A 20,595-nucleotide genomic window follows, 5' to 3' on the forward strand; every position below is an offset into this window, starting at 1 on the left:
AAGTCAGACCAAAGCTTTATTTTCGTTGCGATGCTAACTGTAGGAGAGCAACGGTTTAGAACCAAAAGGTTAAAAGATGTATCAATAGACATAGAACAAAAGTTATTTACACACTAATGTTTGGCACAACCTAACGCCAATACCGGGTGATTCAATACTGAAAGATAAAGTATTCTACTTTAATTTCTGTTATCTCTTCATGCGTGTATAATCATCACACATCATTCCTTCCATCACGATGTCGCAAGCCGAATGTAGCCCGTGTGTGTGTTAACGTACTGCATGCGGTGGATGTGACAATGCACACAGCACGCTGTTTCTATGTACAGTGTTTTGCATACTGCAATGTGACGCATTGTTGTGTTCCGCGCGCTTGTAATGTCCATTGTCTTAACCCGCGTGTACAAACGCGCGGGACGAGCCCAACCAGGCAACACTGTATAACGTAAACATAAACTTTAGAATAACATGTACTTGCGTGTTGCATACGTTTACACGTGGATGTATCTGGGTTTTGATGCAAGCTCTTGCTTTGTGTGCGGTCAGAGTAGCTCTATTTTCGATACAACGAATGTTCGCCGTATGTGAAAAGTTGTCAAAAAAGTCACACCGCCCTCTTGTGACACCCAGCATGTCTTGTGATTCGTGCCATGTCGAAAGGTGGGTTATTCTCGAAAAACCTGTGGTGAGTATCGCTTCTCGGCCTTTTGGCTAAGATCATGTGTAGTATCTGTTCTTTTCAGAATAATATCTGAAATGCTGTTCATTGAGCAGCAAGTATATTAATCTGATTTTTGAGGAACGGCCATGGAAGAGGGGCTTGCCCCGTCCAGGCCACGGGTTGGCCCGGTTTCGCACTACATCCGGGATATCGGCCCACTCCCCTCACGGGGATAATATCAAATACAAAGTCAGAATTCGTTTAGTCTCAACGCCTGTTTACTGTGTTGGTATTCAAGTCTATTTGCTTTGTTTGACAACAAGTCGATAATGTTGCTGGCCCACACGTCCGCAATGCAAGCCATAAGATACTCTACTCTGGTCAGGTTGAATTCATTCGCTCTCGTCAGCCAGTTGAACCATTGTCTTGTCTTGATACTCTCTGCTAAGCACAACTATGTCTGGACGCGGTAAAGGTGGAAAGGGGCTTGGCAAGGGGGGTGCAAAGCGCCATCGTAAAGTGTTGCGGGACAACATCCAGGGTATCACCAAGCCGGCCATCCGTCGTCTGGCACGCCGAGGAGGTGTCAAGAGAATCTCCGGTCTGATCTACGAGGAGACCCGCGGTGTCCTCAAGGTGTTCTTGGAGAATGTCATCCGTGATGCCGTAACGTACTGCGAACACTCCAAGAGAAAAACCGTCACCGCCATGGATGTCGTCTACGCACTCAAGAGACAAGGCCGTACCCTCTACGGATTTGGAGGATAGGCCCAACGAATCCCCACATTGAAAACAACGGCTCTTTTCAGAGCCACCACAAAATCAAAAAAGAGAGAATTACAGATGGTTGTATTTTGGTTTCCCCACCCACTCACTGCCTTGTCCTTGTTTGTTATTTTTCTTCTGTAATAATATTCAAGCAAAATTAGTTTTTTTAAATTAATACATGGTATTTTGTAGGGCAACTATCCCAGAAAAAAATAAATAAACATACAACCACACCACATCTAGACTTTTTGGTTTGTTTAAGGCTGAACCCCTTTGCCAAAATTAAAAACGATGGATCTAGCTCTTTTTAGTGTTGCGTCTAATTGTTGATAGAAGGTTGTCCGTGTTTTTTTCCCCCCTTTCTACAATTCACGTACGTGGATGGCTGTTACTATAAATATTCAAGCAGATCAAGTGAGTAATACGTTAACGAGTCCTTGTCGCTCATGCTTTCTCTCTCTCTCTCTCTCTCGGTATTTTCGCCCTCAAGAAATTTAGTCTCATAAAAGGGCGAGGGAGGGCAACCGTAATCTGTAAAGCATGTTTATTTTCCGCTTACTCTATTTTTGTTTCTCATGTGCCATTAAGCAGCTAGCTCCGTCCGTGCGAAATTGGTGACCACTCAAGCGGTTCTGGCGGCACTGGGGGGCTGGCCAATCGCGTCCCCGCTTTTGTCAGAGGCGATCCTTGAACGGACATCCCAACCCTTTAAGAAGAGCTGCTCGTGAAACTGCACCACAACATCGTAAACAGTAAGCAAAGATAATGGCTCGTACCAAGCAGACAGCACGCAAGAGCACCGGGGGAAAAGCCCCACGAAAGCAGTTGGCGACCAAAGCTGCCCGAAAGAGTGCCCCGGCCACCGGCGGGGTCAAGAAGCCTCACCGTTACAGACCCGGAACTGTGGCACTGCGTGAGATTCGCCGTTACCAGAAAAGTACAGAGCTGCTTATCCGAAAACTTCCCTTCCAGAGACTGGTCCGTGAAATAGCGCAAGACTTCAAGACCGAACTGCGATTCCAGAGCTCCGCGGTGATGGCGCTCCAAGAAGCAAGCGAGGCATACCTCGTGGGACTCTTCGAAGACACCAATCTCTGCGCCATCCACGCCAAGCGGGTCACCATCATGCCCAAGGACATCCAACTCGCCCGCCGAATTCGTGGCGAACGAGCCTGAGGATTCGTTCCTTTCTCAAAACACAACGGCTCTTTTCAGAGCCACCACTTCTTAACAGAGATTTTAATCACGTCCGTGTAATCGTTATTTCTTCCAATCTTTCCTCTTCCACACTCAATCCTCCAACAAAACAAAGACAAGCAAAATAATGGCCAAACAAATAAACAAATAAATAAACAAACAAACACACAAGAACATTAGAAATTTGACAAACTAATGTATACACCTGTGCAGTGTAAACATAACTATCGGTATAAGAGGACCGTGCCTACTTTATACAAATGTTGTATAGCGCCCGCTACGATGGCAGTCAGAAGTTAAATTACAACAGCATGAACGAAAAAAACAAAACCCCAAAACCTGCTAGCTGTAAACACAACAGTTGGTGTTTATCTTTACGCCGCGCCGCCATTTTTTTATTGGGTCGGTCGTTCTATCAGTCTAGTCGGGTTGGTTATAGGTCAATCTATTGCTTATATATTTGCTTTTACTCCGTAATTTAATCGTATCGTTTTCTTAAAATGTACTATGCATGCTTGGGCCATTGCAGATTTTTTTTTTTTTTTGATAAGTTTCTCTGATTATTATTTTCTGATACTTGTTTTGGGTTACACTATACTCGTGTTGTATTTCTAACCAGAGTATAACATTCCTTTCCAATGGTTGCCTGCCCATTATTCAGACACCCATCCTTGCAGACACGCAACTTTTCTGGTGGACCGCTTCACTGCTCACAGCGAGGCGCGCGAATGCTAACAATGCCCTAATGGCCGCCGGATCCCCGACTTGCAGTATAAAGCTAAGCCTTCTCCGGTGTACCAGTCATCAGTCTGATTGATTCTACCAACTCAGCAACACAGCACTCTATAGCCATGCCTCCCAAAGCAAGTGGAAAGGGACAGAAGAAAGCCGGTAACACCAAGGGGCCAATCCGGACAGACAAGAAGAGAAAGCGTCGCCGCAAGGAGAGCTACGGCATTTACATCTACAAGGTCATGAAGCAGGTTCATCCAGACACGGGCATTTCCAGCAAGGCCATGTCAATTATGAACAGCTTCGTCAACGACATTTTCGAGCGCATTGCCGCCGAGTCTTCTAGATTGGCGCACTACAACAAGAAATCAACCATCTCCAGCCGAGAGGTCCAGACTGCAGTCCGTCTCCTTCTCCCCGGTGAGCTGGCCAAACACGCTGTCAGCGAGGGCACCAAGGCGGTCACCAAGTACACAACTTCAAAATAAGCAGGTCCGGCGTCATGCACAATCCAAACGGCTCTTTTCAGAGCCAACACATTTCCCAAAGAGATTCAAAACATGCGTGAATTACGTGACCACCGTAACACCAACCCTCCCCATTTTTTTTAAATAATATTAAATAAAATCAACAGGTTTACAATAATGCCATATTATATTAAAGGATGTTTTAAAATATTTCTGCCTCCTCTATATATCTCTGTAGAACAACTCAACAACGTTGTTTACGAAGTTCAAATAATCTTGATAACTTTGTCCACTATAATTTTTAGCGATCAATAAACATCTTTCTCGTTGCTTTTTTGTTATTCTACTTTTACAGACAGTCAGTTATAAAAGACAACGCTCTGCTCTATTTTTTGGCTGCAATAAATGTGTCACCGAGTCGAGTGAAGTTCACAAGATTGGACTTGAAGAAAGAAAGAAAGACGTACATTGAGTAAGTGCCTTGTTCATGACACCGTATTACTTGAATAACATACAACACAACACCAACAACAACAGCGACTTTATACGCCAGAGTTAACTTAAAATTATAAGTTTGATAATAGTTTTATTTTGAAAAATCAACAAAAACATAAGCACGCAAAAACAAACAAACATGATGTTTGTCAGTTTCTGTAAATATTTGCTTTTGCTTTGTTTTTGTTGTTGTTGTTGTTGTTGGTGTTGTTGTCGTTGTTGTTTTTTTTTCCCTCGGAATCTTATCTTGTTTTCAGAGGGGTGGTGACGGTGGGGGGACCGCCGCAGTAGTTATCCCTACCTCCCCCTCGAACTGCGTGCCGCCCCCGCCCGCCGCTGGTGGTCCACCCCGCCCAGAATGCTCCGCTGAACCCGGGCGCGTCCATGCGAGGAGAAACCTGATTGGTGCATTGGGGATCCACCCCAACGCCATAAGTACACCACTGGCAGTCTCTACACCCATTCACACAGATTCAAAGCACCCAGCAGTTCTTTCAATCTCTTTGCTCAGTATATCAATTCAGTCATGTCTGGACGCGGAAAGAGCGGTAAGGCCCGAAGCAAGGCAAAGAGTCGATCCTCCAGGGCCGGACTTCAATTTCCCGTTGGTAGAGTACACCGCTTCTTGAGGAAGGGCAACTACGCTCAGCGCGTTGGTGCTGGCGCCCCTGTCTACTTGGCGGCAGTCATGGAGTACCTCACGGCAGAAATACTGGAACTGGCTGGTAATGCTGCTCGAGACAACAAGAAATCAAGAATCAACCCCCGTCATCTACAGCTCGCTATCCGAAACGATGAAGAGTTGAACAAGTTGCTCAGCGGTGTCACCATTGCCCAGGGTGGTGTACTTCCCAACATCCAAGCTGTCCTGCTGCCAAAGAAAACCGCCAAGTCAAGCTCTTAAACTCAGCTCTTGCTACACTGATAAACCAAACGGCTCTTACGGAGCCACCACATAAATCCAAAGAGAGATTCTAAACATGAATTGCGTTTGTAAGACAACCCCCCCCCCCCACATAATTATTGAATTCATTAAATACTATTTGTTTTCCATGCGTAACCAATCATCCAATAAGTTGTTTGTAACCCTATAAACCACACATAAGTCAGACCAAAGCTTTATTTTCGTTGCGATGCTAACTGTAGGAGAGCAACGGTTTAGAACCAAAAGGTTAAAAGATGTATCAATAGACATAGAACAAAAGTTATTTACACACTAATGTTTGGCACAACCTAACGCCAATACCGGGTGATTCAATACTGAAAGATAAAGTATTCTACTTTAATTTCTGTTATCTCTTCATGCGTGTATAATCATCACACATCATTCCTTCCATCACGATGTCGCAAGCCGAATGTAGCCCGTGTGTGTGTTAACGTACTGCATGCGGTGGATGTGACAATGCACACAGCACGCTGTTTCTATGTACAGTGTTTTGCATACTGCAATGTGACGCATTGTTGTGTTCCGCGCGCTTGTAATGTCCATTGTCTTAACCCGCGTGTACAAACGCGCGGGACGAGCCCAACCAGGCAACACTGTATAACGTAAACATAAACTTTAGAATAACATGTACTTGCGTGTTGCATACGTTTACACGTGGATGTATCTGGGTTTTGATGCAAGCTCTTGCTTTGTGTGCGGTCAGAGTAGCTCTATTTTCGATACAACGAATGTTCGCCGTATGTGAAAAGTTGTCAAAAAAGTCACACCGCCCTCTTGTGACACCCAGCATGTCTTGTGATTCGTGCCATGTCGAAAGGTGGGTTATTCTCGAAAAACCTGTGGTGAGTATCGCTTCTCGGCCTTTTGGCTAAGATCATGTGTAGTATCTGTTCTTTTCAGAATAATATCTGAAATGCTGTTCATTGAGCAGCAAGTATATTAATCTGATTTTTGAGGAACGGCCATGGAAGAGGGGCTTGCCCCGTCCAGGCCACGGGTTGGCCCGGTTTCGCACTACATCCGGGATATCGGCCCACTCCCCTCACGGGGATAATATCAAATACAAAGTCAGAATTCGTTTAGTCTCAACGCCTGTTTACTGTGTTGGTATTCAAGTCTATTTGCTTTGTTTGACAACAAGTCGATAATGTTGCTGGCCCACACGTCCGCAATGCAAGCCATAAGATACTCTACTCTGGTCAGGTTGAATTCATTCGCTCTCGTCAGCCAGTTGAACCATTGTCTTGTCTTGATACTCTCTGCTAAGCACAACTATGTCTGGACGCGGTAAAGGTGGAAAGGGGCTTGGCAAGGGGGGTGCAAAGCGCCATCGTAAAGTGTTGCGGGACAACATCCAGGGTATCACCAAGCCGGCCATCCGTCGTCTGGCACGCCGAGGAGGTGTCAAGAGAATCTCCGGTCTGATCTACGAGGAGACCCGCGGTGTCCTCAAGGTGTTCTTGGAGAATGTCATCCGTGATGCCGTAACGTACTGCGAACACTCCAAGAGAAAAACCGTCACCGCCATGGATGTCGTCTACGCACTCAAGAGACAAGGCCGTACCCTCTACGGATTTGGAGGATAGGCCCAACGAATCCCCACATTGAAAACAACGGCTCTTTTCAGAGCCACCACAAAATCAAAAAAGAGAGAATTACAGATGGTTGTATTTTGGTTTCCCCACCCACTCACTGCCTTGTCCTTGTTTGTTATTTTTCTTCTGTAATAATATTCAAGCAAAATTAGTTTTTTTAAATTAATACATGGTATTTTGTAGGGCAACTATCCCAGAACAAAATAAATAAACATACAACCACACCACATCTAGACTTTTTGGTTTGTTTAAGGCTGAACCCCTTTGCCAAAATTAAAAACGATGGATCTAGCTCTTTTTAGTGTTGCGTCTAATTGTTGATAGAAGGTTGTCCGTGTTTTTTTCCCCCCTTTCTACAATTCACGTACGTGGATGGCTGTTACTATAAATATTCAAGCAGATCAAGTGAGTAATACGTTAACGAGTCCTTGTCGCTCATGCTTTCTCTCTCTCTCTCTCTCTCGGTATTTTCGCCCTCAAGAAATTTAGTCTCATAAAAGGGCGAGGGAGGGCAACCGTAATCTGTAAAGCATGTTTATTTTCCGCTTACTCTATTTTTGTTTCTCATGTGCCATTAAGCAGCTAGCTCCGTCCGTGCGAAATTGGTGACCACTCAAGCGGTTCTGGCGGCACTGGGGGGCTGGCCAATCGCGTCCCCGCTTTTGTCAGAGGCGATCCTTGAACGGACATCCCAACCCTTTAAGAAGAGCTGCTCGTGAAACTGCACCACAACATCGTAAACAGTAAGCAAAGATAATGGCTCGTACCAAGCAGACAGCACGCAAGAGCACCGGGGGAAAAGCCCCACGAAAGCAGTTGGCGACCAAAGCTGCCCGAAAGAGTGCCCCGGCCACCGGCGGGGTCAAGAAGCCTCACCGTTACAGACCCGGAACTGTGGCACTGCGTGAGATTCGCCGTTACCAGAAAAGTACAGAGCTGCTTATCCGAAAACTTCCCTTCCAGAGACTGGTCCGTGAAATAGCGCAAGACTTCAAGACCGAACTGCGATTCCAGAGCTCCGCGGTGATGGCGCTCCAAGAAGCAAGCGAGGCATACCTCGTGGGACTCTTCGAAGACACCAATCTCTGCGCCATCCACGCCAAGCGGGTCACCATCATGCCCAAGGACATCCAACTCGCCCGCCGAATTCGTGGCGAACGAGCCTGAGGATTCGTTCCTTTCTCAAAACACAACGGCTCTTTTCAGAGCCACCACTTCTTAACAGAGATTTTAATCACGTCCGTGTAATCGTTATTTCTTCCAATCTTTCCTCTTCCACACTCAATCCTCCAACAAAACAAAGACAAGCAAAATAATGGCCAAACAAATAAACAAATAAATAAACAAACAAACACACAAGAACATTAGAAATTTGACAAACTAATGTATACACCTGTGCAGTGTAAACATAACTATCGGTATAAGAGGACCGTGCCTACTTTATACAAATGTTGTATAGCGCCCGCTACGATGGCAGTCAGAAGTTAAATTACAACAGCATGAACGAAAAAAACAAAACCCCAAAACCTGCTAGCTGTAAACACAACAGTTGGTGTTTATCTTTACGCCGCGCCGCCATTTTTTTATTGGGTCGGTCGTTCTATCAGTCTAGTCGGGTTGGTTATAGGTCAATCTATTGCTTATATATTTGCTTTTACTCCGTAATTTAATCGTATCGTTTTCTTAAAATGTACTATGCATGCTTGGGCCATTGCAGATTTTTTTTTTTTTTTGATAAGTTTCTCTGATTATTATTTTCTGATACTTGTTTTGGGTTACACTATACTCGTGTTGTATTTCTAACCAGAGTATAACATTCCTTTCCAATGGTTGCCTGCCCATTATTCAGACACCCATCCTTGCAGACACGCAACTTTTCTGGTGGACCGCTTCACTGCTCACAGCGAGGCGCGCGAATGCTAACAATGCCCTAATGGCCGCCGGATCCCCGACTTGCAGTATAAAGCTAAGCCTTCTCCGGTGTACCAGTCATCAGTCTGATTGATTCTACCAACTCAGCAACACAGCACTCTATAGCCATGCCTCCCAAAGCAAGTGGAAAGGGACAGAAGAAAGCCGGTAACACCAAGGGGCCAATCCGGACAGACAAGAAGAGAAAGCGTCGCCGCAAGGAGAGCTACGGCATTTACATCTACAAGGTCATGAAGCAGGTTCATCCAGACACGGGCATTTCCAGCAAGGCCATGTCAATTATGAACAGCTTCGTCAACGACATTTTCGAGCGCATTGCCGCCGAGTCTTCTAGATTGGCGCACTACAACAAGAAATCAACCATCTCCAGCCGAGAGGTCCAGACTGCAGTCCGTCTCCTTCTCCCCGGTGAGCTGGCCAAACACGCTGTCAGCGAGGGCACCAAGGCGGTCACCAAGTACACAACTTCAAAATAAGCAGGTCCGGCGTCATGCACAATCCAAACGGCTCTTTTCAGAGCCAACACATTTCCCAAAGAGATTCAAAACATGCGTGAATTACGTGACCACCGTAACACCAACCCTCCCCATTTTTTTTAAATAATATTAAATAAAATCAACAGGTTTACAATAATGCCATATTATATTAAAGGATGTTTTAAAATATTTCTGCCTCCTCTATATATCTCTGTAGAACAACTCAACAACGTTGTTTACGAAGTTCAAATAATCTTGATAACTTTGTCCACTATAATTTTTAGCGATCAATAAACATCTTTCTCGTTGCTTTTTTGTTATTCTACTTTTACAGACAGTCAGTTATAAAAGACAACGCTCTGCTCTATTTTTTGGCTGCAATAAATGTGTCACCGAGTCGAGTGAAGTTCACAAGATTGGACTTGAAGAAAGAAAGAAAGACGTACATTGAGTAAGTGCCTTGTTCATGACACCGTATTACTTGAATAACATACAACACAACACCAACAACAACAGCGACTTTATACGCCAGAGTTAACTTAAAATTATAAGTTTGATAATAGTTTTATTTTGAAAAATCAACAAAAACATAAGCACGCAAAAACAAACAAACATGATGTTTGTCAGTTTCTGTAAATATTTGCTTTTGCTTTGTTTTTGTTGTTGTTGTTGTTGTTGGTGTTGTTGTCGTTGTTGTTTTTTTTTCCCTCGGAATCTTATCTTGTTTTCAGAGGGGTGGTGACGGTGGGGGGACCGCCGCAGTAGTTATCCCTACCTCCCCCTCGAACTGCGTGCCGCCCCCGCCCGCCGCTGGTGGTCCACCCCGCCCAGAATGCTCCGCTGAACCCGGGCGCGTCCATGCGAGGAGAAACCTGATTGGTGCATTGGGGATCCACCCCAACGCCATAAGTACACCACTGGCAGTCTCTACACTCATTCACACAGATTCAAAGCACCCAGCAGTTCTTTCAATCTCTTTGCTCAGTATATCAATTCAGTCATGTCTGGACGCGGAAAGAGCGGTAAGGCCCGAAGCAAGGCAAAGAGTCGATCCTCCAGGGCCGGACTTCAATTTCCCGTTGGTAGAGTACACCGCTTCTTGAGGAAGGGCAACTACGCTCAGCGCGTTGGTGCTGGCGCCCCTGTCTACTTGGCGGCAGTCATGGAGTACCTCACGGCAGAAATACTGGAACTGGCTGGTAATGCTGCTCGAGACAACAAGAAATCAAGAATCAACCCCCGTCATCTACAGCTCGCTATCCGAAACGATGAAGAGTTGAACAAGTTGCTCAGCGGTGTCACCATTGCCCAGGGTGGTGTACTTCCCAACATCCAAGCTGTCCTGCTGCCAAAGAAAACCGCCAAGTCAAGCTCTTAAACTCAGCTCTTGCTACACTGATAAACCAAACGGCTCTTACGGAGCCACCACATAAATCCAAAGAGAGATTCTAAACATGAATTGCGTTTGTAAGACAACCCCCCCCCCCCACATAATTATTGAATTCATTAAATACTATTTGTTTTCCATGCGTAACCAATCATCCAATAAGTTGTTTGTAACCCTATAAACCACACATAAGTCAGACCAAAGCTTTATTTTCGTTGCGATGCTAACTGTAGGAGAGCAACGGTTTAGAACCAAAAGGTTAAAAGATGTATCAATAGACATAGAACAAAAGTTATTTACACACTAATGTTTGGCACAACCTAACGCCAATACCGGGTGATTCAATACTGAAAGATAAAGTATTCTACTTTAATTTCTGTTATCTCTTCATGCGTGTATAATCATCACACATCATTCCTTCCATCACGATGTCGCAAGCCGAATGTAGCCCGTGTGTGTGTTAACGTACTGCATGCGGTGGATGTGACAATGCACACAGCACGCTGTTTCTATGTACAGTGTTTTGCATACTGCAATGTGACGCATTGTTGTGTTCCGCGCGCTTGTAATGTCCATTGTCTTAACCCGCGTGTACAAACGCGCGGGACGAGCCCAACCAGGCAACACTGTATAACGTAAACATAAACTTTAGAATAACATGTACTTGCGTGTTGCATACGTTTACACGTGGATGTATCTGGGTTTTGATGCAAGCTCTTGCTTTGTGTGCGGTCAGAGTAGCTCTATTTTCGATACAACGAATGTTCGCCGTATGTGAAAAGTTGTCAAAAAAGTCACACCGCCCTCTTGTGACACCCAGCATGTCTTGTGATTCGTGCCATGTCGAAAGGTGGGTTATTCTCGAAAAACCTGTGGTGAGTATCGCTTCTCGGCCTTTTGGCTAAGATCATGTGTAGTATCTGTTCTTTTCAGAATAATATCTGAAATGCTGTTCATTGAGCAGCAAGTATATTAATCTGATTTTTGAGGAACGGCCATGGAAGAGGGGCTTGCCCCGTCCAGGCCACGGGTTGGCCCGGTTTCGCACTACATCCGGGATATCGGCCCACTCCCCTCACGGGGATAATATCAAATACAAAGTCAGAATTCGTTTAGTCTCAACGCCTGTTTACTGTGTTGGTATTCAAGTCTATTTGCTTTGTTTGACAACAAGTCGATAATGTTGCTGGCCCACACGTCCGCAATGCAAGCCATAAGATACTCTACTCTGGTCAGGTTGAATTCATTCGCTCTCGTCAGCCAGTTGAACCATTGTCTTGTCTTGATACTCTCTGCTAAGCACAACTATGTCTGGACGCGGTAAAGGTGGAAAGGGGCTTGGCAAGGGGGGTGCAAAGCGCCATCGTAAAGTGTTGCGGGACAACATCCAGGGTATCACCAAGCCGGCCATCCGTCGTCTGGCACGCCGAGGAGGTGTCAAGAGAATCTCCGGTCTGATCTACGAGGAGACCCGCGGTGTCCTCAAGGTGTTCTTGGAGAATGTCATCCGTGATGCCGTAACGTACTGCGAACACTCCAAGAGAAAAACCGTCACCGCCATGGATGTCGTCTACGCACTCAAGAGACAAGGCCGTACCCTCTACGGATTTGGAGGATAGGCCCAACGAATCCCCACATTGAAAACAACGGCTCTTTTCAGAGCCACCACAAAATCAAAAAAGAGAGAATTACAGATGGTTGTATTTTGGTTTCCCCACCCACTCACTGCCTTGTCCTTGTTTGTTATTTTTCTTCTGTAATAATATTCAAGCAAAATTAGTTTTTTTAAATTAATACATGGTATTTTGTAGGGCAACTATCCCAGAAAAAAATAAATAAACATACAACCACACCACATCTAGACTTTTTGGTTTGTTTAAGGCTGAACCCCTTTGCCAAAATTAAAAACGATGGATCTAGCTCTTTTTAGTGTTGCGTCTAATTGTTGATAGAAGGTTGTCCGTGTTTTTTTCCCCCCTTTCTACAATTCACGTACGTGGATGGCTGTTACTATAAATATTCAAGCAGATCAAGTGAGTAATACGTTAACGAGTCCTTGTCGCTCATGCTTTCTCTCTCTCTCTCTCTCTCGGTATTTTCGCCCTCAAGAAATTTAGTCTCATAAAAGGGCGAGGGAGGGCAACCGTAATCTGTAAAGCATGTTTATTTTCCGCTTACTCTATTTTTGTTTCTCATGTGCCATTAAGCAGCTAGCTCCGTCCGTGCGAAATTGGTGACCACTCAAGCGGTTCTGGCGGCACTGGGGGGCTGGCCAATCGCGTCCCCGCTTTTGTCAGAGGCGATCCTTGAACGGACATCCCAACCCTTTAAGAAGAGCTGCTCGTGAAACTGCACCACAACATCGTAAACAGTAAGCAAAGATAATGGCTCGTACCAAGCAGACAGCACGCAAGAGCACCGGGGGAAAAGCCCCACGAAAGCAGTTGGCGACCAAAGCTGCCCGAAAGAGTGCCCCGGCCACCGGCGGGGTCAAGAAGCCTCACCGTTACAGACCCGGAACTGTGGCACTGCGTGAGATTCGCCGTTACCAGAAAAGTACAGAGCTGCTTATCCGAAAACTTCCCTTCCAGAGACTGGTCCGTGAAATAGCGCAAGACTTCAAGACCGAACTGCGATTCCAGAGCTCCGCGGTGATGGCGCTCCAAGAAGCAAGCGAGGCATACCTCGTGGGACTCTTCGAAGACACCAATCTCTGCGCCATCCACGCCAAGCGGGTCACCATCATGCCCAAGGACATCCAACTCGCCCGCCGAATTCGTGGCGAACGAGCCTGAGGATTCGTTCCTTTCTCAAAACACAACGGCTCTTTTCAGAGCCACCACTTCTTAACAGAGATTTTAATCACGTCCGTGTAATCGTTATTTCTTCCAATCTTTCCTCTTCCACACTCAATCCTCCAACAAAACAAAGACAAGCAAAATAATGGCCAAACAAATAAACAAATAAATAAACAAACAAACACACAAGAACATTAGAAATTTGACAAACTAATGTATACACCTGTGCAGTGTAAACATAACTATCGGTATAAGAGGACCGTGCCTACTTTATACAAATGTTGTATAGCGCCCGCTACGATGGCAGTCAGAAGTTAAATTACAACAGCATGAACGAAAAAAACAAAACCCCAAAACCTGCTAGCTGTAAACACAACAGTTGGTGTTTATCTTTACGCCGCGCCGCCATTTTTTTATTGGGTCGGTCGTTCTATCAGTCTAGTCGGGTTGGTTATAGGTCAATCTATTGCTTATATATTTGCTTTTACTCCGTAATTTAATCGTATCGTTTTCTTAAAATGTACTATGCATGCTTGGGCCATTGCAGATTTTTTTTTTTTTTTGATAAGTTTCTCTGATTATTATTTTCTGATACTTGTTTTGGGTTACACTATACTCGTGTTGTATTTCTAACCAGAGTATAACATTCCTTTCCAATGGTTGCCTGCCCATTATTCAGACACCCATCCTTGCAGACACGCAACTTTTCTGGTGGACCGCTTCACTGCTCACAGCGAGGCGCGCGAATGCTAACAATGCCCTAATGGCCGCCGGATCCCCGACTTGCAGTATAAAGCTAAGCCTTCTCCGGTGTACCAGTCATCAGTCTGATTGATTCTACCAACTCAGCAACACAGCACTCTATAGCCATGCCTCCCAAAGCAAGTGGAAAGGGACAGAAGAAAGCCGGTAACACCAAGGGGCCAATCCGGACAGACAAGAAGAGAAAGCGTCGCCGCAAGGAGAGCTACGGCATTTACATCTACAAGGTCATGAAGCAGGTTCATCCAGACACGGGCATTTCCAGCAAGGCCATGTCAATTATGAACAGCTTCGTCAACGACATTTTCGAGCGCATTGCCGCCGAGTCTTCTAGATTGGCGCACTACAACAAGAAATCAACCATCTCCAGCCGAGAGGTCCAGACTGCAGTCCGTCTCCTTCTCCCCGGTGAGCTGGCCAAACACGCTGTCAGCGAGGGCACCAAGGCGGTCACCAAGTACACAACTTCAAAATAAGCAGGTCCGGCGTCATGCACAATCCAAACGGCTCTTTTCAGAGCCAACACATTTCCCAAAGAGATTCAAAACATGCGTGAATTACGTGACCACCGTAACACCAACCCTCCCCATTTTTTTTAAATAATATTAAATAAAATCAACAGGTTTACAATAATGCCATATTATATTAAAGGATGTTTTAAAATATTTCTGCCTCCTCTATATATCTCTGTAGAACAACTCAACAACGTTGTTTACGAAGTTCAAATAATCTTGATAACTTTGTCCACTATAATTTTTAGCGATCAATAAACATCTTTCTCGTTGCTTTTTTGTTATTCTACTTTTACAGACAGTCAGTTATAAAAGACAACGCTCTGCTCTATTTTTTGGCTGCAATAAATGTGTCACCGAGTCGAGTGAAGTTCACAAGATTGGACTTGAAGAAAGAAAGAAAGACGTACATTGAGTAAGTGCCTTGTTCATGACACCGTATTACTTGAATAACATACAACACAACACCAACAACAACAGCGACTTTATACGCCAGAGTTAACTTAAAATTATAAGTTTGATAATAGTTTTATTTTGAAAAATCAACAAAAACATAAGCACGCAAAAACAAACAAACATGATGTTTGTCAGTTTCTGTAAATATTTGCTTTTGCTTTGTTTTTGTTGTTGTTGTTGTTGTTGGTGTTGTTGTCGTTGTTGTTTTTTTTTCCCTCGGAATCTTATCTTGTTTTCAGAGGGGTGGTGACGGTGGGGGGACCGCCGCAGTAGTTATCCCTACCTCCCCCTCGAACTGCGTGCCGCCCCCGCCCGCCGCTGGTGGTCCACCCCGCCCAGAATGCTCCGCTGAACCCGGGCGCGTCCATGCGAGGAGAAACCTGATTGGTGCATTGGGGATCCACCCCAACGCCATAAGTACACCACTGGCAGTCTCTACACTCATTCACACAGATTCAAAGCACCCAGCAGTTCTTTCAATCTCTTTGCTCAGTATATCAATTCAGTCATGTCTGGACGCGGAAAGAGCGGTAAGGCCCGAAGCAAGGCAAAGAGTCGATCCTCCAGGGCCGGACTTCAATTTCCCGTTGGTAGAGTACACCGCTTCTTGAGGAAGGGCAACTACGCTCAGCGCGTTGGTGCTGGCGCCCCTGTCTACTTGGCGGCAGTCATGGAGTACCTCACGGCAGAAATACTGGAACTGGCTGGTAATGCTGCTCGAGACAACAAGAAATCAAGAATCAACCCCCGTCATCTACAGCTCGCTATCCGAAACGATGAAGAGTTGAACAAGTTGCTCAGCGGTGTCACCATTGCCCAGGGTGGTGTACTTCCCAACATCCAAGCTGTCCTGCTGCCAAAGAAAACCGCCAAGTCAAGCTCTTAAACTCAGCTCTTGCTACACTGATAAACCAAACGGCTCTTACGGAGCCACCACATAAATCCAAAGAGAGATTCTAAACATGAATTGCGTTTGTAAGACAACCCCCCCCCCCCACATAATTATTGAATTCATTAAATACTATTTGTTTTCCATGCGTAACCAATCATCCAATAAGTTGTTTGTAACCCTATAAACCACACATAAGTCAGACCAAAGCTTTATTTTCGTTGCGATGCTAACTGTAGGAGAGCAACGGTTTAGAACCAAAAGGTTAAAAGATGTATCAATAGACATAGAACAAAAGTTATTTACACACTAATGTTTGGCACAACCTAACGCCAATACCGGGTGATTCAATACTGAAAGATAAAGTATTCTACTTTAATTTCTGTTATCTCTTCATGCGTGTATAATCATCACACATCATTCCTTCCATCACGATGTCGCAAGCCGAATGTAGCCCGTGTGTGTGTTAACGTACTGCATGCGGTGGATGTGACAATGCACACAGCACGCTGTTTCTATGTACAGTGTTTTGCATACTGCAATGTGACGCATTGTTGTGTTCCGCGCGCTTGTAATGTCCATTGTCTTAACCCGCGTGTACAAACGCGCGGGACGAGCCCAACCAGGCAACACTGTATAACGTAAACATAAACTTTAGAATAACATGTACTTGCGTGTTGCATACGTTTACACGTGGATGTATCTGGGTTTTGATGCAAGCTCTTGCTTTGTGTGCGGTCAGAGTAGCTCTATTTTCGATACAACGAATGTTCGCCGTATGTGAAAAGTTGTCAAAAAAGTCACACCGCCCTCTTGTGACACCCAGCATGTCTTGTGATTCGTGCCATGTCGAAAGGTGGGTTATTCTCGAAAAACCTGTGGTGAGTATCGCTTCTCGGCCTTTTGGCTAAGATCATGTGTAGTATCTGTTCTTTTCAGAATAATATCTGAAATGCTGTTCATTGAGCAGCAAGTATATTAATCTGATTTTTGAGGAACGGCCATGGAAGAGGGGCTTGCCCCGTCCAGGCCACGGGTTGGCCCGGTTTCGCACTACATCCGGGATATCGGCCCACTCCCCTCACGGGGATAATATCAAATACAAAGTCAGAATTCGTTTAGTCTCAACGCCTGTTTACTGTGTTGGTATTCAAGTCTATTTGCTTTGTTTGACAACAAGTCGATAATGTTGCTGGCCCACACGTCCGCAATGCAAGCCATAAGATACTCTACTCTGGTCAGGTTGAATTCATTCGCTCTCGTCAGCCAGTTGAACCATTGTCTTGTCTTGATACTCTCTGCTAAGCACAACTATGTCTGGACGCGGTAAAGGTGGAAAGGGGCTTGGCAAGGGGGGTGCAAAGCGCCATCGTAAAGTGTTGCGGGACAACATCCAGGGTATCACCAAGCCGGCCATCCGTCGTCTGGCACGCCGAGGAGGTGTCAAGAGAATCTCCGGTCTGATCTACGAGGAGACCCGCGGTGTCCTCAAGGTGTTCTTGGAGAATGTCATCCGTGATGCCGTAACGTACTGCGAACACTCCAAGAGAAAAACCGTCACCGCCATGGATGTCGTCTACGCACTCAAGAGACAAGGCCGTACCCTCTACGGATTTGGAGGATAGGCCCAACGAATCCCCACATTGAAAACAACGGCTCTTTTCAGAGCCACCACAAAATCAAAAAAGAGAGAATTACAGATGGTTGTATTTTGGTTTCCCCACCCACTCACTGCCTTGTCCTTGTTTGTTATTTTTCTTCTGTAATAATATTCAAGCAAAATTAGTTTTTTTAAATTAATACATGGTATTTTGTAGGGCAACTATCCCAGAAAAAAATAAATAAACATACAACCACACCACATCTAGACTTTTTGGTTTGTTTAAGGCTGAACCCCTTTGCCAAAATTAAAAACGATGGATCTAGCTCTTTTTAGTGTTGCGTCTAATTGTTGATAGAAGGTTGTCCGTGTTTTTTTCCCCCCTTTCTACAATTCACGTACGTGGATGGCTGTTACTATAAATATTCAAGCAGATCAAGTGAGTAATACGTTAACGAGTCCTTGTCGCTCATGCTTTCTCTCTCTCTCTCTCTCTCGGTATTTTCGCCCTCAAGAAATTTAGTCTCATAAAAGGGCGAGGGAGGGCAACCGTAATCTGTAAAGCATGTTTATTTTCCGCTTACTCTATTTTTGTTTCTCATGTGCCATTAAGCAGCTAGCTCCGTCCGTGCGAAATTGGTGACCACTCAAGCGGTTCTGGCGGCACTGGGGGGCTGGCCAATCGCGTCCCCGCTTTTGTCAGAGGCGATCCTTGAACGGACATCCCAACCCTTTAAGAAGAGCTGCTCGTGAAACTGCACCACAACATCGTAAACAGTAAGCAAAGATAATGGCTCGTACCAAGCAGACAGCACGCAAGAGCACCGGGGGAAAAGCCCCACGAAAGCAGTTGGCGACCAAAGCTGCCCGAAAGAGTGCCCCGGCCACCGGCGGGGTCAAGAAGCCTCACCGTTACAGACCCGGAACTGTGGCACTGCGTGAGATTCGCCGTTACCAGAAAAGTACAGAGCTGCTTATCCGAAAACTTCCCTTCCAGAGACTGGTCCGTGAAATAGCGCAAGACTTCAAGACCGAACTGCGATTCCAGAGCTCCGCGGTGATGGCGCTCCAAGAAGCAAGCGAGGCATACCTCGTGGGACTCTTCGAAGACACCAATCTCTGCGCCATCCACGCCAAGCGGGTCACCATCATGCCCAAGGACATCCAACTCGCCCGCCGAATTCGTGGCGAACGAGCCTGAGGATTCGTTCCTTTCTCAAAACACAACGGCTCTTTTCAGAGCCACCACTTCTTAACAGAGATTTTAATCACGTCCGTGTAATCGTTATTTCTTCCAATCTTTCCTCTTCCACACTCAATCCTCCAACAAAACAAAGACAAGCAAAATAATGGCCAAACAAATAAACAAATAAATAAACAAACAAACACACAAGAACATTAGAAATTTGACAAACTAATGTATACACCTGTGCAGTGTAAACATAACTATCGGTATAAGAGGACCGTGCCTACTTTATACAAATGTTGTATAGCGCCCGCTACGATGGCAGTCAGAAGTTAAATTACAACAGCATGAACGAAAAAAACAAAACCCCAAAACCTGCTAGCTGTAAACACAACAGTTGGTGTTTATCTTTACGCCGCGCCGCCATTTTTTTATTGGGTCGGTCGTTCTATCAGTCTAGTCGGGTTGGTTATAGGTCAATCTATTGCTTATATATTTGCTTTTACTCCGTAATTTAATCGTATCGTTTTCTTAAAATGTACTATGCATGCTTGGGCCATTGCAGATTTTTTTTTTTTTTTGATAAGTTTCTCTGATTATTATTTTCTGATACTTGTTTTGGGTTACACTATACTCGTGTTGTATTTCTAACCAGAGTATAACATTCCTTTCCAATGGTTGCCTGCCCATTATTCAGACACCCATCCTTGCAGACACGCAACTTTTCTGGTGGACCGCTTCACTGCTCACAGCGAGGCGCGCGAATGCTAACAATGCCCTAATGGCCGCCGGATCCCCGACTTGCAGTATAAAGCTAAGCCTTCTCCGGTGTACCAGTCATCAGTCTGATTGATTCTACCAACTCAGCAACACAGCACTCTATAGCCATGCCTCCCAAAGCAAGTGGAAAGGGACAGAAGAAAGCCGGTAACACCAAGGGGCCAATCCGGACAGACAAGAAGAGAAAGCGTCGCCGCAAGGAGAGCTACGGCATTTACATCTACAAGGTCATGAAGCAGGTTCATCCAGACACGGGCATTTCCAGCAAGGCCATGTCAATTATGAACAGCTTCGTCAACGACATTTTCGAGCGCATTGCCGCCGAGTCTTCTAGATTGGCGCACTACAACAAGAAATCAACCATCTCCAGCCGAGAGGTCCAGACTGCAGTCCGTCTCCTTCTCCCCGGTGAGCTGGCCAAACACGCTGTCAGCGAGGGCACCAAGGCGGTCACCAAGTACACAACTTCAAAATAAGCAGGTCCGGCGTCATGCACAATCCAAACGGCTCTTTTCAGAGCCAACACATTTCCCAAAGAGATTCAAAACATGCGTGAATTACGTGACCACCGTAACACCAACCCTCCCCATTTTTTTTAAATAATATTAAATAAAATCAACAGGTTTACAATAATGCCATATTATATTAAAGGATGTTTTAAAATATTTCTGCCTCCTCTATATATCTCTGTAGAACAACTCAACAACGTTGTTTACGAAGTTCAAATAATCTTGATAACTTTGTCCACTATAATTTTTAGCGATCAATAAACATCTTTCTCGTTGCTTTTTTGTTATTCTACTTTTACAGACAGTCAGTTATAAAAGACAACGCTCTGCTCTATTTTTTGGCTGCAATAAATGTGTCACCGAGTCGAGTGAAGTTCACAAGATTGGACTTGAAGAAAGAAAGAAAGACGTACATTGAGTAAGTGCCTTGTTCATGACACCGTATTA

At 45.1% G+C, this 20,595-nt stretch overlaps 15 protein-coding genes and 4 non-coding genes across 19 annotated transcripts; all 19 read left to right on the top strand.

The window, feature by feature from the left end:
* The first annotated feature begins 691 nt into the window (after positions 1-691).
* On the top strand, positions 692-885 carry LOC139942395 (U2 spliceosomal RNA). Its single transcript, XR_011786667.1, has one exon. It is a non-coding gene; the product is annotated as a U2 spliceosomal RNA (small nuclear RNA).
* A 232-nt stretch (positions 886-1,117) lies between these two features.
* On the top strand, positions 1,118-1,429 carry LOC139942074 (histone H4-like). Its single transcript, XM_071938760.1, has one exon. The coding sequence runs from the start codon at positions 1,118-1,120 to the stop codon at positions 1,427-1,429; it is 312 nt and encodes a 103-aa protein (XP_071794861.1).
* A 765-nt stretch (positions 1,430-2,194) lies between these two features.
* Positions 2,195-2,605, top strand: LOC139941990 (histone H3, embryonic). Its single transcript, XM_071938649.1, has one exon. It carries the CDS (start codon positions 2,195-2,197, stop codon positions 2,603-2,605), a length of 411 nt encoding a protein of 136 aa, XP_071794750.1.
* An 872-nt stretch (positions 2,606-3,477) lies between these two features.
* On the top strand, positions 3,478-3,846 carry LOC139941669 (histone H2B, gonadal-like). The gene has a single exon (XM_071938266.1). The coding sequence runs from the start codon at positions 3,478-3,480 to the stop codon at positions 3,844-3,846; it is 369 nt and encodes a 122-aa protein (XP_071794367.1).
* A 1,000-nt stretch (positions 3,847-4,846) lies between these two features.
* LOC139941594 (histone H2A-like) lies at positions 4,847-5,224 on the top strand. Its single transcript, XM_071938164.1, has one exon. It carries the CDS (start codon positions 4,847-4,849, stop codon positions 5,222-5,224), a length of 378 nt encoding a protein of 125 aa, XP_071794265.1.
* An 890-nt stretch (positions 5,225-6,114) lies between these two features.
* LOC139942396 (U2 spliceosomal RNA) lies at positions 6,115-6,308 on the top strand. The gene has a single exon (XR_011786668.1). It is a non-coding gene; the product is annotated as a U2 spliceosomal RNA (small nuclear RNA).
* A 232-nt stretch (positions 6,309-6,540) lies between these two features.
* Positions 6,541-6,852, top strand: LOC139942063 (histone H4-like). Its single transcript, XM_071938749.1, has one exon. It carries the CDS (start codon positions 6,541-6,543, stop codon positions 6,850-6,852), a length of 312 nt encoding a protein of 103 aa, XP_071794850.1.
* A 765-nt stretch (positions 6,853-7,617) lies between these two features.
* On the top strand, positions 7,618-8,028 carry LOC139941988 (histone H3, embryonic). Its single transcript, XM_071938648.1, has one exon. The coding sequence runs from the start codon at positions 7,618-7,620 to the stop codon at positions 8,026-8,028; it is 411 nt and encodes a 136-aa protein (XP_071794749.1).
* Positions 8,029-8,900: 872 nt separating this feature from the next.
* Positions 8,901-9,269, top strand: LOC139941668 (histone H2B, gonadal-like). Its single transcript, XM_071938264.1, has one exon. The coding sequence runs from the start codon at positions 8,901-8,903 to the stop codon at positions 9,267-9,269; it is 369 nt and encodes a 122-aa protein (XP_071794365.1).
* Positions 9,270-10,269: 1,000 nt separating this feature from the next.
* On the top strand, positions 10,270-10,647 carry LOC139941595 (histone H2A-like). Its single transcript, XM_071938165.1, has one exon. It carries the CDS (start codon positions 10,270-10,272, stop codon positions 10,645-10,647), a length of 378 nt encoding a protein of 125 aa, XP_071794266.1.
* Positions 10,648-11,537: 890 nt separating this feature from the next.
* On the top strand, positions 11,538-11,731 carry LOC139942397 (U2 spliceosomal RNA). Its single transcript, XR_011786669.1, has one exon. It is a non-coding gene; the product is annotated as a U2 spliceosomal RNA (small nuclear RNA).
* Positions 11,732-11,963: 232 nt separating this feature from the next.
* Positions 11,964-12,275, top strand: LOC139942054 (histone H4-like). Its single transcript, XM_071938738.1, has one exon. The coding sequence runs from the start codon at positions 11,964-11,966 to the stop codon at positions 12,273-12,275; it is 312 nt and encodes a 103-aa protein (XP_071794839.1).
* A 765-nt stretch (positions 12,276-13,040) lies between these two features.
* On the top strand, positions 13,041-13,451 carry LOC139942002 (histone H3, embryonic). Its single transcript, XM_071938662.1, has one exon. The coding sequence runs from the start codon at positions 13,041-13,043 to the stop codon at positions 13,449-13,451; it is 411 nt and encodes a 136-aa protein (XP_071794763.1).
* Positions 13,452-14,323: 872 nt separating this feature from the next.
* Positions 14,324-14,692, top strand: LOC139941667 (histone H2B, gonadal-like). The gene has a single exon (XM_071938263.1). It carries the CDS (start codon positions 14,324-14,326, stop codon positions 14,690-14,692), a length of 369 nt encoding a protein of 122 aa, XP_071794364.1.
* Positions 14,693-15,692: 1,000 nt separating this feature from the next.
* Positions 15,693-16,070, top strand: LOC139941591 (histone H2A-like). Its single transcript, XM_071938161.1, has one exon. The coding sequence runs from the start codon at positions 15,693-15,695 to the stop codon at positions 16,068-16,070; it is 378 nt and encodes a 125-aa protein (XP_071794262.1).
* An 890-nt stretch (positions 16,071-16,960) lies between these two features.
* LOC139942398 (U2 spliceosomal RNA) lies at positions 16,961-17,154 on the top strand. The gene has a single exon (XR_011786670.1). It is a non-coding gene; the product is annotated as a U2 spliceosomal RNA (small nuclear RNA).
* Positions 17,155-17,386: 232 nt separating this feature from the next.
* On the top strand, positions 17,387-17,698 carry LOC139941947 (histone H4-like). Its single transcript, XM_071938593.1, has one exon. It carries the CDS (start codon positions 17,387-17,389, stop codon positions 17,696-17,698), a length of 312 nt encoding a protein of 103 aa, XP_071794694.1.
* A 765-nt stretch (positions 17,699-18,463) lies between these two features.
* On the top strand, positions 18,464-18,874 carry LOC139942003 (histone H3, embryonic). The gene has a single exon (XM_071938663.1). It carries the CDS (start codon positions 18,464-18,466, stop codon positions 18,872-18,874), a length of 411 nt encoding a protein of 136 aa, XP_071794764.1.
* Positions 18,875-19,746: 872 nt separating this feature from the next.
* Positions 19,747-20,115, top strand: LOC139941666 (histone H2B, gonadal-like). Its single transcript, XM_071938262.1, has one exon. It carries the CDS (start codon positions 19,747-19,749, stop codon positions 20,113-20,115), a length of 369 nt encoding a protein of 122 aa, XP_071794363.1.
* Positions 20,116-20,595: the final 480 nt, after the last annotated feature.

Source organism: Asterias amurensis, chromosome 9 (assembly GCF_032118995.1).
Source record: "Asterias amurensis chromosome 9, ASM3211899v1".
Classification (NCBI taxonomy): domain Eukaryota; kingdom Metazoa; phylum Echinodermata; class Asteroidea; order Forcipulatida; family Asteriidae; genus Asterias; species Asterias amurensis.